The 15,485-nt window shown below is 38.7% G+C and overlaps 1 protein-coding gene across 1 annotated transcript in view; it reads right to left on the bottom strand.

The window, feature by feature from the left end:
- Positions 1 to 15,485, bottom strand: part of KMT2A (lysine methyltransferase 2A) — a 52,235-nt gene that overhangs the window by 29,104 nt on the left and 7,646 nt on the right. The window contains exons 5-18 of the mRNA XM_050922144.1: positions 15,280 to 15,344; positions 13,059 to 13,430; positions 12,281 to 12,354; positions 11,256 to 11,384; positions 10,214 to 10,327; positions 7,853 to 7,999; positions 7,134 to 7,226; positions 6,003 to 6,123; positions 4,687 to 4,800; positions 3,776 to 3,960; positions 2,118 to 2,291; positions 1,131 to 1,241; positions 700 to 773; positions 79 to 272 (exon numbers count right to left, since the gene is read on the bottom strand). Of these exons, the coding sequence (XP_050778101.1) occupies positions 79 to 272; positions 700 to 773; positions 1,131 to 1,241; positions 2,118 to 2,291; positions 3,776 to 3,960; positions 4,687 to 4,800; positions 6,003 to 6,123; positions 7,134 to 7,226; positions 7,853 to 7,999; positions 10,214 to 10,327; positions 11,256 to 11,384; positions 12,281 to 12,354; positions 13,059 to 13,430; positions 15,280 to 15,344 (1,967 nt within the window). The remainder of the gene's footprint in view (positions 1 to 78; positions 273 to 699; positions 774 to 1,130; positions 1,242 to 2,117; positions 2,292 to 3,775; positions 3,961 to 4,686; positions 4,801 to 6,002; positions 6,124 to 7,133; positions 7,227 to 7,852; positions 8,000 to 10,213; positions 10,328 to 11,255; positions 11,385 to 12,280; positions 12,355 to 13,058; positions 13,431 to 15,279; positions 15,345 to 15,485) is intronic.

Raw genomic sequence — 15,485 nt, 5'->3', positions numbered from 1 at the left:
CCCCTTGGCTCTCAAGAGTCTGGAGAAGAATGGGCACATCACGGTTTGGGTCATCTCTACAGGGATCTGGTTTCTTACTAGAGATAGGTGGTGTTGGGGGATGCAGCGGAGTTGGTGAATCTGGTTCTCCAGGCCCTTTGGGTTTTGGAGCTGGAATGATTTTCTTCATCAAAGGGGGTTGTTCAGTGTGGTTACTCTCTTCACGCTCCTGCCACTGAGCATAATTATGGTCAAGTGAAGGAGGCAGCACTGCATTCGGCAACATCCCACTGCTGAAAATGTAAACAGGAGTCAACGGTCAGACCTGGCTCTACCAATGACCTGGACACTGTAAACAATCCACAGTCTGTATCCAGCTACAGTTCCTTTCAATACTTAAAACCTGTATATGCTCTCAACTAATCACTGCTACCAATCAGTTACATTTCAACATTTGTGTTGCTGTCGTCTGTTTCCTTCAGGGATGATATAAACACAGAACGAAGGCGATGCTAGACAGAGGGCAGCTCACACAAAACCAGGCTCTCTATCATGCTTTTAGTCTCTCAGTTTCAGAAGTACAAAATGCATACAATAAACCCATCTGGGAATTTGACTGGTGTTTTTTTTACTACTAAGTAACAGCATGTCTTGTTCTTTTTTGCTTTGACACGTGACAAACTGCAGGGTTCTGCTCCTAGATGCAAAACAGTTACTTACTTGCTTGTTACTTTATTTGGCTCCCAAAACCTGGATTTTTTTACACTGAACCATGGAAAAACACGCTCCATTTGCTGAAACAAAAACAATGCTAAATTAGAATAATAAAATATTAATGAAAAGATCCAAGAAATTCATCCAAGATCCACAGCAAATGTGCAGATCTCAGGTCAGTCAAGAAGATTTCATTAAGGTCGAGAACTATGCCAAGGTACTAAAGTATTTCACAAGGACAGCCAACCAACCAATAGCTTAACCAGAAAGATGCTAAGTACACAGAACGTGATGAACTCTTTGAATTCCAGTGGCAGCACAAACAGCTAATCTGGAAGTTTGGGAATGAAAGGACAAACTTTATTTATTTATTTTTTTTTAACACAAAGAGGTAATTACATAGAAAGCAGTATTTAAAAATAAACTATATTCCTCACCCGAATAAAGAAGGACTTGACCATGCTATTAGCTTTTTTAACTTCTGGTTGCCCTCCATCTGAATTAATGGCTGCTTGAATAATCTTCACAATATCGTCACTAAATTCCAACTACAAGAAAACACAGTTCATATCAGCATGTTACTCTCTTCTGCACACCTGTGCTGTCTCCAAATCCTTAGTCGGCATGGTAAGCCCCCACTGAATGGGATGCTCCTCCTCAAAAGGTCAGATCTTGCCCCCTTTACACCTCAAGTCGCACGCTGATTTGCGAATTGACTGGTGGGGTTGCTTCTAAGTGATGTGGAATATTTACATGATTTTCCTTCACCCAATACCGAGAAAAGCAAAACCAAAGTCAAAACGGACCTTATGAGGTAACTAAACTGCCATTTTATACAGTGTCTTGGTTAAATTTTGCAGTTATTTTAAAGACACACGGCATGTGGTTGCAGTGGAAACAGAATATACATTCAAAGGCAAGATTATCTTAAAATGAAAAAGCTTCTGAAAAAAATAAAATTGGTAAGATTATCACATTATTCAGTGCCAGTTCGTTACATAGCAAGTTGATTCAGTTATATTAGCATTTTTACATACACTGCTCCCAAGACTCTCTTCCTTCTAAATATGAATAATAAATTTCCAGAGAACTCAGAAGAAAGCAAAATCAGTGAAGTCACTGGACTATATATATTTTGTTAGATGTAACACACGAAGATTTTTCACCAGCAACTGTAATAACTGTAACCAAATGCCTTCTCAGTGTAAAAGAATATGTCACAAAATGGTGTAAAATTAATATTTTAAAGGCTTCTCTTTAATATTATTTAATATTTTAAAAAGTTTCCTTGTTCAATAAAGACAGGACTAAGGCATTCTATGAGCTATTTCACAAAGATGGCATTATAGTCTCCAGAAAAGGGTATTTATTACAACTGAGCAATTATAACAAGAATGAGAAGTTACCCCCTAACTTTGACATACCACAGAAGTGTAACCTCCCTGATCCATTTTTCTTTTCACTCCTTCCAGGTCCAGAGGCTGCTGCTCCTCTTGCTTGCTGACCTCTGTTAGAACAGGAGGATCTGGACCTTCAGGAGAACTTCTGGATGGGATACTCTCTTCTGTCTCAGGATTTAAATCCGGTGGTTTGGCTGCCTGTTAACATTAAAAGGAAAAGGACAAACATTCTATATCCAGCGTTTTACTGAGTGAGAGTCTCACTTAAATACATTAACATTTTCCTGCAGAAATTAAGATAGGGTGACAAAACAAAGTCACACGTTAGTAGACCAGTAGGCTCAATGGACAAAGCTCTGAGTGCTCCTCAAAAAAATAAATGGGAAAAATGTCTCTCTTTTTAAACTGATTCCTACTGCTGACTTCTACCCTTACTCCTCATTCAGACATGGTCACCAAATTCTATTAAATAATTCATTGTGGAACTAAAACGTTGTACAATCTACAATAATTCCTTTTGCTATTTCATGGTCATAGTCTTTGTTCTTTCCCCTCGCTCACGTCCTCCTGTTTATTAACTCTTTCTGTTTAGTGTTTAATTAAGACTCCTCCTTAAGGTATGAACCTATCATTTTTATCCAAAACAACACACTCACCTATTGTGCTGTACAAAATAACTTTCTGGCAAGCTGCCAAAGTTCTGGACCAACTTTCAGACCATTCAGAAATGGAGCCATACAAATCCATGCCTGCAGAACACCACTGCCTTCACAGAATACTTTGTACTTGTACAGTGCTATTCCTCAAAGTGATTCATAAACATTAATTAAGCCTATCACCATCCTGTGTGATAAGTAAACATACTCCATTTTACAGAAGGATAAAATGAAGCAGAGTGGGGAAGGCACTTTATTCTGGGCTGCACAGTGGCAGAGCAGGAATACAAAACAAGAGACCTAAACTTCCACTGCCCTATAATGTAATTCCACAGTGTCACTTCACCCAGGAAATGCTAAGCATATGCAGGAAGTTTTGATTTTTTTATTATCCCGTTATTACAATTAAACCGTACTGTGCACAAAAGGTAGGCTACCCCAGAACTTTAGCAAAAAGCACGTATGCATAATGATGCCTGGACAGGAAAGCAAAATCATTTGGCAGCAGAGCTTAAAATGAATACATTCAATACTGCTGAATTTAAGCAGCAACAAGCCCCAATTCATAAAAAACAGCTTTGTGATCTACACAGGGGCAATTCTCCTGCACATCTGCAAGGATTTCTACAATTTATTACATTTCCTAGCATGGGTGCAAGTAGCAGCTTGTTTACATGCAAAGGGAAGTGATCAGCTGTGAAAACACAAATTCACTTCCACAAGTCTGACAACTTCTTACAACCATACAGTCTCCACAATGTCAGTCAGAGACATTGTTACTGTTGAAGTCCCAAACTTCCCCTCTCCCTAAAACACCACTTGTCCTACACTAATTTAAAAATCATATATCCTTCATGTCTACCTATGTAGATTACCATATAAAATAAAAACTTAATTATATACACTTTGGATTTACCAAGTACAATAAATCAACTTCCCAAAAGAAGACATCTAGCAACAGTAGAAAGAACTCAATCCAGAGATGGGCAACTCATTAAATTGTGCTCAACGCAGAGGTGAACCCACCTGTCTGTAACGTAGTAAATGACTGGTAGTCCTGGAATTTAACAAGGCTGTTAAAACCTGCTTCAAAGAAACTTGCAGCTCCTTTTCCAGTGCCAGCCGCCATTCGGCAGGGTGCTGCTCTGTGCAGTTAATGCAAGTGTATGCCACGCTCTCAGGAAGGTTAGAGAGGATTTCATACATCTCATCTGGAGACAAAAAAAGTAACAAACCTAACCTGAGTTGCTTAACTAGAAGAGGGGTAAAAGAGAGAGGCAAAAAAGGAACAACTCTATATACCACACTTGCTTTGTCCGGCGATACCCTAGTCTTTCCCATCATTAATCAATGGAGCTAGGTTGTTCTCAGCGGTACCAGATGACAGAACAAGGAGCAACGGTCTCAGGTTGCAGTGAGGGAGGTTTAGGTTGCATATTAGGAAACACTATTTCACTAGGAGGGTGGTGAAGCACTGGAATGAGTTACCTAGGAAGTGGTAGAACCTCCATCCTTAGAAGTTTTTAAGGTCAGGGTTGACAAAATCCTGGCTGGGATGATTTAATGGGGTTGGTCCTGCTTTAAGCAGAGGGATGGACTAGATGACCTCCTGAGGTCTCTTCCAACCCTGACATTCTAAGATTCTATGATCTTTGCATAGAGGGTAACCGTGGAACTCAGCTACGGTGCTATTACGTTAGGTAGCTTGTGAAGGAGGATATCAAAATTTTCCGAAAACTGTCAATTTTAAACCTGTGTTCAACTGCAGGAAAATCAGTATTTTTCTTAAAATACCACCCAACATACACTCTAAATGTCTAAAATTTGATCCCTTTAGTCTAGTGGCAACACCCATACATGGAAACTTTTAATGCAGCCATATTATTGGTCCAGGGGCCAAGGAGAGCCTGCTGAGTAGTAAAGACAATTTGCCTCACCTGAAAGATTTTCACATTTGGAGTGGACCCAGCGATCACACTTCCCACACTGCATCATCTTACTCTCGTAGTCATCGTCATCATAGCACTTGTCACAGAGTGGGCAGAAGTTTCCTGAAAATAAGCCAGGAGCTTCAATCATCATTCCAGATGCCGCAGGCACATCTCAAAGGCTGGCCGGCTGGCTGCTTACTATATTTCTGAGAAGCAAACCCACTGAAACCTTCCCGCCCAAATGCAAACTGCTCCTACTTCTACTCTTACAGAAAAAATAAGAATGCCTACAAAAATAAACTACAGTCCATGTGGGTCTTACAATTCCACTATAAGGAGGCACTTCATTTTTACCTTTATTGCAAGACTTGTAACAAAATAAAAAACTGACCAGATAGGGAAAAGTGAGAAAGAGAAAAAGATAATTTGCCTGTAGAAGTATAAGACAGAAAAACCTATCCCGCTAATCTGGCAAGTGGGATAAACTCAATTTCCTACTGCGGTCTAGTCATTTACCCCTCTCCTTATCATCCATACCCCGTAGATTCAGATCCTGAACTGAGACTGAGGAGGAGGAGGAGGCCACCTAACCCAAAGTATTTGTTTTTTAGGCTATGTCTACAGTACAGCCCATGCCAGCAAAATTTATGTCGCTTAGAGCTGTGAATATTGCACCCCTATGAGCAACATAAATTACACCAGCATAAGCACTCATGTGTACAGTGCTATGTTGGCAGAAGAGCGTCTCCCACTGACATAGCTTATGCCGCTCATGAAGGTAGATTTTTTATGCCAACAGGAGAGGTCTCACCTGTCGGCATAGAGCGTCTTCACCACATGCATTGCCCTGGCACAGCTGCACCGGTACAGCTGCATCACTGCAGTGCTGTACATATAGACATGGCCTAAATCAGGCCATGATCCTGTCTTAAATTTTGTACCCTCTTCTCCACTACTGGTAAGGATCTTTAGACAACAGTTTAGAAATAACCCCTGGAACAATTTATAGTGCTTATTATATGGAAGTCCCAAACTCTCTCACTAAGAGGCAGTGTTGACTTTTCTTTGTCAACAGCTGTAAAAAGCAACCCTACTTTCCCTGATTTCACATACCAAAAGCTTCCATAGTTTATGATTTCACTGGTTCTTGGCCATGACACTGGAGTTGCACTATAGCTTGGAATCAGCAACACTGCTCAACTGCCTCATAGACCATCACTTCATTCTGTGATAACATTTCCTTACAATAGTTGTGATCACCTTGAAAATAGCTTCAAACTACATTCACCATAAACAACGTTGCAACCTCAATTGTTTTGTACCTTTAGCAAAGAGTTTGGCACAGTCATGACACAGTGAGAAGTCATGAGACCACTGTGCATCCCATCCTTTGCCTGGAGTTGTTGAACCACAGCTCTTGCAGCGAACACATTTGGTACAGATCTGTAAGAGGGGACAGAGATTTGACAGGAGTTAGCATCTTTGCTATCTTCTGAGGGTTCTAAAGATCCATTTCACAATTTTTATTATTTAACAGAGGTAGGGGTGTGTGTGTGTGTGTGTGTGTGTGTGTGTAAGTAAATCCCATATATATGCATCTTTGGGCCCATGTTGGATGGCGAGTCATTTCCCTCACTTCAGACAACTTCGGTAGCAGAGAAGATGCTTCCCTCCTTATGGTAAAAAGCTGACCATGCAACAGAAAATATGCTTCAGTCTAGCACTTTTGCCATTAGAAATTGTGGTACAATTAATCTCAAACCTTTCTTTAATTTGGAAAAGGAACAAACAAACAACAAACAAACAAACAAACATACATGGTATTGACAAGGACAACATTCTTAAGACATTCCGTACAACCTCTTGTTTTAGATCAGGGCTAATGTAGAAAGTTGACAAAGCCATAAGTATAGCAGCCTAAAACACTTATTTATACTACAGTAGTATACAAAACGTGCTAGCCACTGTAAAGAGGAAGACAGTCCCTTCCCCAAAGAGCTAACAACCTGAAATACAAGGAACAGTCTAGCACACTAATCCCATTCACACCCATCACCATAACAATGTCCACTGACAGTAATGTCAGAATGGAATCTCATGTGTTTACTTACTAATATAAGGGAATTCCCTGGCCCCTGTCCACTCAGTTTGCTCAGGAGGATTCATAATAAGGCTAAAATACAGGTGTCTCCTCTTGTATCCCTGCCCTTCTTCATTCATACAATGCTAGAGAGTTCATTCACCATGAGAGCATTCAAAAGCCAGTCTTTAATGATAAACTTTTTCAAATTTACCTTATAAAACAGTAATCATCCTTTAATAGGCTGTACATAGAATTTGTAATTCTGTCATAGTCTAAGAAATCCCATCATGTATCAAAGATCTGCAGACTGACTAGCTTGAGCTTTGGCTGGTAGCTCCTAAGGAATATAAGTCAAGCAGAGCAAACTCACCCAAACTTTCTTTTTCTTGGTGGGTTTTGTTGGGTAGTTTGGTCCCAGGCACTCAGGGTGATAGCTGTTTCGGCACTTATTACACTCCAACAACTGCTACAGAAATGCAAAAATCCATTTTACACTAGATTCAATCTTCACTGTGCCACTATGTTCGTTAGTCAATTTGAATTCACCAGAATGAGAATACTATGCTGTCATGTGCACAAAACATCCAGTCGTTTGTTAAATGATTTAGATGAATTAAACTAAACAGTTCCTGGAAGTAGGGAACTAGGATTATTTAGTCTGCAGAAGAGAAAAATGAGGGGAGATTTGATAGCTGCTTTCAACTACCTGAAAGGGGTTCCAAAGAGGATGAATCTAGACTGTTCTCAGTGGTACCTGATGACAGAACAAGGAGTAACAGTCTCAAGTTGCAGTGGGGGAGGTTTAGGTTGGCTATTTGGAAAAACTTTTCCACTAGGAGGGTGGTGAAGCACTGGAATGGGTTACCTAGGGAGGTGGTGGAATCTCCTTCCTTAGAGGTTTCTACCGTCAGGCCTGACAAAGCCCTGGCTGGGACGATTTAGTTGGGGATTGGTCCTGCTTTGAGCAGGGGGTTGGACTAGATGACCTCCTGAGGTCCCTTCCAACCCTGATAATCTATGATTTTATGATTCTATGATGGACAAAAAAAACAGCACTCTCAAAATGGTCACATTTGTTATTCTTAGTACCTTTGTTGCCTGGTGCTGTCTCCCACATACATGACAAAACTTGCAACGACGACAGCACCAGTTTTCCAACTGGTCCTCCAGAGGGCGCTCACTCTCTTCTAAACAGAACTTGTGGAAGGGCTCACAACAGACCTGACAATATACGAACTACAAGGGGGAAAAACATCAGCATGTCAAACACTGTTGACTTCTCAACCAAACCCGAATGCTCTCTATTCTGTTCTCTAATTCTGGTTTAGAATTCATAGAACAAGTATTTGCATTCAGATATTTTACACTGGAATTCACACATATAAACCACCTTAAGCACTCATGTCACAGTTTTAATCACACTGTTAAACAGAATAACAACTGGAATAGATTAAATATTTTGGATGCTTTTCTATATTTTCATATATATTGTATTTTGTGTTGTAACTGAAATCAAAGTGTGTATTTTTATTATAAATATTTGTATTGTAAAAAAAACCAAAAAAATAAGTATTTTTCAATTCACCTCATACAAGTACTGTAGGTGCAATTTCTTTGTCAGGAAACTGCAACTTACAAATGTAGATTTATTTTGTTACAGAACTGCACTCAAGAACAAAACAATGAAAAACTTTAGAGCCTACAAGTCCATTCAGTCCTATGTCTTGTTCAGCCAATTGCTAAGACAAACAAGTTTGTTTACATTTGCAGGAGATAATGCTGCCCTCTTCTTATTTACAGTGTCACGAGACAGTGAGAATTGGCATTTGCGTGGCATTTTGTAGCTGGTATTGCAAGGTATTCACGTACCAGATATGCTAAACGTTCATATGCCCCTTCATGCTTCGGCCACCATTCCAGAGGACATGTTTCCATGTCGATGATGATCGTTAAAAACATAATGCGCTAATTAAATTTGTGACTGAACTTCTTCGGGGAGAACTGTATGCCCCCTGCTCTGTTTTACCCACATTCTGCCATATATTTCATGTTATAGCAGTCTCAGATGATGACCCAGCATATGTTCATTTTAAGAACACTTTCCCTGCAGATTTGACAAGAGGCAAACAAGGGTACCAAAGTGAGATTTCTAAAGAAAGCTACAGCACTCGACCCAAGGTTTAAGAATCTGAAGTGCCTTCCAAAATCTGAGAGGGACGAAGTGTGGCATATGCTTTCAGAAGTCTGAAAAGAGCAACACTCCAATGCAGTAACTACAGAACCCAAACCACCAAAAAAGAAAATCAACCGTCTGCTGGTGGCATCTGACTCAAATAATTAAAATGAACATGCGTCGGTCCGCACTGCTTTGGATTGTTATTGAGAAGAACCCGTCATCAGCATGGATGCATGTCCCCTGGAATGGTGGTTGAAGCATGAAGGGACATATGAATCTTTAGCGCATCTGGCATGTAAATATCTTGTGACACCAGCTACAAGAGTGCCACCTGAATGCCTGTTCTCACTTTCAGATGACATTGTAAACAAGAAGCAGGCAGCGTTATCTCCTGAAAATGTAAACTAACTTGTCTGTCTGAGCAATTGGCTGAACAAGAAGTAGGACTGTGTGGACTTGCAGGCTCTAAAATTTTACATTGTAGAAAAAAAACTGCATTCAAAAATAAAACAGTATTAATTCTACATTTGTATGTTCAACTTTCATGATAAAGAGTGCATTCCAGTACTTGTATAAGGTGAACTGAAAAATACTATTCTTTTTGTATAGCAAAAATACTTGTAATCAAAAATAATATAAAGTGAGCACTGTATACTTCGTATTGTTGTAACTGAAATCAATACATTTGAAAACGTAGAAAACATCCAAAAATATTGAAATAAATGGTATTCTATTATTGTTGTTTAACAGCACGAATTATCACACGATTAATTTTTGTAATCGTTTAACAGCCCTACTCACAAGTTTCAACTGATGTCCTGTTCTGCCTAGGTAGTCGCAAAGCACTACAGGTACTTTTTTTCAGGGACAAACATATCCCCTACTGCATGCAACCCTTAACAGGCTGAGATACATGTGTGGCAAAATTTTCAAAAGCATCTACATCTCACTGACTTTCAATGAGATTTGTGTTCCTAAGTCATGTTTGAAAATGGGACTAAGGTGTTTTTAAAAGTGTTACCCTAATACCTAATACAGATCAGATTGCTTCTTTTGGAGAACTACAGAACTCTTGAAACAGTAGATGATTTTATATATCATGTGTTTAGGTACTGTGGGACACAACAGGGTTATCAAAGGATGGAGTTAAAGCTTCTAGCCTGAATTTCCTCTTATTTAACATGATTTAACAAAAAAGGAAATGCATACACAATTGCTGAATACTTTGGTGCTTGTAAACATTCTAAGATCAACAACAGAACAAGATGCTTTACCTCCACATGTCCACTGCTGGCACAGAGAAAGCAGACCACTCTGGGAGTGATAGGTACTGAGGTTAGAATGCCTAGCCCACCCATCTCCCAAACGTTCTCTACTTCACAGTCCTCCTGAAAGCACAAAAGGGTACATCAAGCAGAAAAGAGAAAAGCAGCATTAGGGAAAAATGTATAACACAACATTTCACAACTGCTGATAGTCAGCGTACCTAAGCTTCAGTTTCAAAACATTTGAAACTCATACCTTAGGTCCAGCCATATAATATAAATTAAAAACAGAAATCACATCTTACTAATTCTTGCTGAGTGGATCCACTGTAACTGACAAGTTTGTGCATTAGTAAGTGAATATAAGAAGGACAACATATCAGAAGGTGTACTTTATACACTAATATTCACAATTCTATGTTTTGATCAGTCTAATCATACTTCACAGTTTACTGTAATATAGTTTATAAAAGTATGAAGTCTTAGTAATACAGGATCTCAGTACATCCTCTGCTTTAAAACTTTTCTTGAGGGGCTGGAGAAGAGAGACTACCATTCCCACAGTGGATTAGGAAAGTACTGATTATGTTATATATATAAGTGACAAAAAAGATGCAAAATTCAACTGTTCAACTCCCAAACATATTCCAGTGCTGCTGTGAATAACACAAGATTAATAGAATATCCAAATTCTTTTTACTCAAGTAGCTGTCATGGTTTTACAGTTCCACCTTGATGAAATTACTTCCTTGACAATGTAACTCCTGTTCATCCATTCTCGCTCTCATATTGAGAATTACTGTTTAAAGTTTTAATAGTCTCTTAATCCAACACTGATATTGTAATAAAGAAGATGGAAGAACTTCCAACAGCAGAAAGACTTTTCAGAGAGATACCGAGATTCCTATTGATACCATCTTAAAATAGAGCACACCACATTAGATCACTTACTTAAAAAGTCAAGAATGGCATTCCTGAGGGAAAAAATTGCTCCAAATGTTCACTGTATAGCCAATTACATGAAGTATTTCCAAGATATTTGACCCCTTACCTTGAAGTCCACTCTGATCCTGTGGACTCCATCTGTAGGTGCCTTTTGCTTGGAACTGCTTCCATTTGACAGAGTACTGAGCAAATTCAGCGTGCTGTTCTCTGGCTTGTTGATTGGAGGAGGTTTTTCCTAAAGAGTAAAGAAAAGACATTTGCATTCATTCCAACCCCAAATCGCTATTTTACTAAAGGATTGACCAGAGTAAACAAATCTTTGATAATTCTTATATAAAGAAGCTGAGTGCATCTGAGAACTAAGGTTCTTACAGAAAGTGGAAGCAGATGATCAGTTTTGCAAACCCTTTTTAGAGCACTTCATGCACAGAATTATGCTTGTTGTATTGCATTCTAAAATCACAACATTGTCATCCAAGACAAAGCTGGTATTTAGCTTACTATGTTGCGGCATCTCTGTGGGTAATCAATGTCTATACAAATTGTCCATTTTTAAAAAATGGAATTAAAAAATAGTCAGTTTCGTTTGTTTTTCAAAGGAAACATCACATTTGTTTTTTAAATTCAAATTATTCATATTTCGTTAGTTAAAATGGAACTTGTTTTTGCAGTTATTTAGATTTTTTAGTAAAAAAGATTGACATGCATCAATTATGTCTTAAAGGCATGTTTTATCATTTGGGGACTTGGTACAATGGAGGTAGGAGGAGCCTTTTACATCTGTAAGGCTTGTCTAGAGGGGGAAGAAACTACAAACTCTGCCCTTGGGACAAGTAATGGAAACTTCTTCCTTTAAAAGTGTCTAAAAGGATCTGGAAACATGATAGAAATCAAACTAAAGTCTATTTTAGACTGACATTCCAGGGGCAAGACACTGAATTTAATTCTGATTGGGTTTAATTCTAAACATGCTCTTCACAGTCATAACTTTACCTAATCATGAAAAGCCCACAACAAGGTAAGTTAGGGTTTCACACTGGTATGTGACAATAGAAACTAATTTTGAAATTCTTGTAATTTGCTGAATACGTAGTTAAAAAAACAAAAAAACAAAAAAGCCAACAATCTCACCTTTTCTTTTGGTTTCTGTTTCACAGGGAAACTTGGACGGGGAGTAACTTTCTTCTGTTTGCTTTGCTCTATGCCTAGGGAAGGAAAAAAAAATCACATTTACATCTTGGAATGAACAACCACTTCCAGAAAATAGGAGAGAAATAATACACTTGAGAAGATATTTTACGCCTTGCTCCCAGATCTGCCCGATCTTTACTCCCAACTGCTCCCTTATCTCTTTTAGTGACTAAACACCACCATTTATGCTGTAAGTAGCTTCCTAAACACAGCAAACATGCACTCCCCACAAAACACTTCTGAAAACCAACTTGATTCCCCAGAGCATAACATATACAACACTGCCCCAAAACTGCCCATACAGTAACAGTCCCTATCTGTTAGACTACACTTTTTTAGGTAGGGATTCTCTTCTTTGTTTAGCACTTTCACTCTACTATGATGTGCAACTATTGAGAATAACAAAAGTTTAACTAAACACTATAAAACTCTGTTTTAAGGTTACCAGGGTTTGAATGGAAAACTCAAACATACAGATAAGACATCCTTATACCTTCCCAAACACACATACTAAGTTTAATATAAAGAAATCTAATTTAAATAACAAACATCTCCCAAAACATTTTAGAGTGATACTGCCAATATATAAAATATCTTCCAGTTTTATACTGTTCAATGATGTTTAATATTCAACACTCTCAGTTTTTACATAATAATCTAGTTTTTAGTTTGTTTTTGAACAAGTGACTGATTATTTTCATTACATTTGTTCATTTACCTAATTCTGGTTGGGGTGTCTGTTTTTTCTTGGGCTCACTAGGGATGGTTTTAGGTACTTCTTTTTTCAGTGGTCCTGAGCTAGGCAGCTGACAAAGGGGAACTTGCAATGGCTGGGGTGCCTGTTTACCAATTTTTCTGGCACCAGAAGCAGTGACCTGTTTGGATTCCAACACTGGGACAGAGGTATTTCCCTCTTCATTCTTCTCCTCACTTGGCTTTCGGGCAGGTTCACTGCTCTTCTTCAAGGCATTATCTTCTTTTGCTAAAACAGTCTGAGGAGCTGGCTTCTGTCCAGAATCCACTTGGTTCTTCCCAGAATGGCTCTCTTTCTTTTCATTGGTCTTGGATTTCTTCTCTTTCTTTTTCACAACTATGAAACAGAGATAATTTACTTCCTATCAGTTTTCACAATGGAGAGAAGTGAACAGCAGGGTCCCTGAAGAATTTGTACTGAGACCTGTCATGTTCAACATATTCATTAATGGTCTGGAAAAGGAGGTGAATGGTGATTTGACAAAATGTGCAGGCAATAAATAATTATTCAAGATTATTAAGTCCAAAGCTGATTGTGAGGAATTACAGAGGGATCTCACAAAACTAGGTAATAAATTGGCAAATGAAATTCAACACTGATTAGTGCAAAGTAATGCACATTGGAAAAAATAATCCCCAATATACATATACAATGATGAGTTCTAAATTAGCTGTTACAAGCCACGACAGATCTTGGAGTCATTGTGGATAGTTCTTTCAAAACAGCTCAATGTGCAGCAGCAATCAAAAAGGCTAACACTATGTTAGGAACTATTAGGACAGGGATAGAAAGTAAGAGAAAAATATTATAAATGACACTATATAAATCCATGGCATGCCCACATTTCAAACAGTGTCCAGTTCTGGTCACTTGATCTCAAAAAAAGACACAGGGGATTGGGAAAGGTTCAGAGAAGAGCAACAAAGATGATCAAGGGTATGTAACAGCTTCCATATGAGGAGAGACTAAAATGATTAGAGCTGTTCAGCTTGGAAGAGAGATGACTAAAAGGGTGGAGGGATCTAACAGAGGTCTCTAAAATTATTAATGGAACAAAAAGAACGAAGAGAGGTGTTTTTTACACGCTTTCCTACAGTACAATAAACAGAGGTCACCTACAGAAATTAATAGGCAGCAGGTTTAATACAAAGAAGAGGAAGTACTTTTTCACATAGCTTATTGCCGTAGGATGTTGTGATAGTCAAAAGCATGACTAGATTCAAAAAAGAACTGGATAAAATGCACGTAGAGTAGGTTCATCAATGACTGTTAGCCAAGATGGTCATGGACGCAAATCCACACTCAGGTTGACCCTAAACCTCTGACTGACAGAAGATAGGAATGGATCACTACATAATTGCCCTGTTCTGTACCCTCCCCTGAAGCTCTGGTATGGGCCACTGTCAGAGACAGGGTACTGGGCAGTATCCTGCCCAGATACTGACCCAATATGGCAGCTATGTACTTATGAAGAAAAGACACAAATAAAATAAAAGTCAGATGCAATTATGTGATATCAAGCCACACATCTCATTTTACAATTATATACAAACAAAGAACAAAACATAGTCTGTTCTCAGAACTCTCATACTGGAGTTCCTGGGCATAAAAAGTGGCTCAGTGCTCTAAAAGGAATGCACATAAGCAGTCAAATTGACATGTTCAATTTCCGATGCTACAACCACTGTTCTAGTAAGTTGGTTCTGTATTCTTAAGGACCAATCTTTCTGTAGCATGACATGGATCCTTCTTACCTTAACTGTAGGGGAAAAAAGGAAATTTTGTACAGCAAGTTCAAAGAGTTCAACACCTTAGCTTGAGAAGCTCACAGTGGCCAAGACACATACTTTTAAGAGTTCTGCGTTTAGCATGCAGGGAGTTAAAAATGTAGTGGAGGGAAAACGTATCAAAGTTTCAATACAGCAGCCAAAATCACAAAAAGGAAGGCAATCTAGAGATTTGGAGAATGAAAATGCTATATAGCACCATGATTCCAGAAGCTATGGCCCTGCTTCCGTTCCTATTGCAAGTCAAGGGTAAAATTCTTATTGGACTTCAACAGGAACAGGATCATGCTCCCTGCATTACTGTCTTTGGCTCTATTGCTCAATGCAGCCACAAAAGCTTCAGATATGAATTTAGTACCCACTTCTCAAAAAGATGGTCCATTATACACACTGCATACCTTTAGCTTGCTTCTGGAGATAAGCTTTTGAAGGCATCCATTGCAGATTCTGGCATTTCCTCATCCTGAGATGAAAGGGATAAGTTGGAACAATCAGAAACTGATATACGACAGCAGCACCCTTCAACAGGGTTTTCTGCTGAAAAAGCCTTTTCACCAATCAATATTCCCATTACCATTTTTGAACCATTCATTTTTTCTTCAAA

The sequence above is a fragment of the Gopherus flavomarginatus genome, chromosome 13 (genome assembly GCF_025201925.1).
Source record: "Gopherus flavomarginatus isolate rGopFla2 chromosome 13, rGopFla2.mat.asm, whole genome shotgun sequence".
Classification (NCBI taxonomy): Eukaryota; Metazoa; Chordata; order Testudines; family Testudinidae; genus Gopherus; species Gopherus flavomarginatus.
This window is presented reverse-complemented; position numbering and strand designations above follow the sequence as displayed.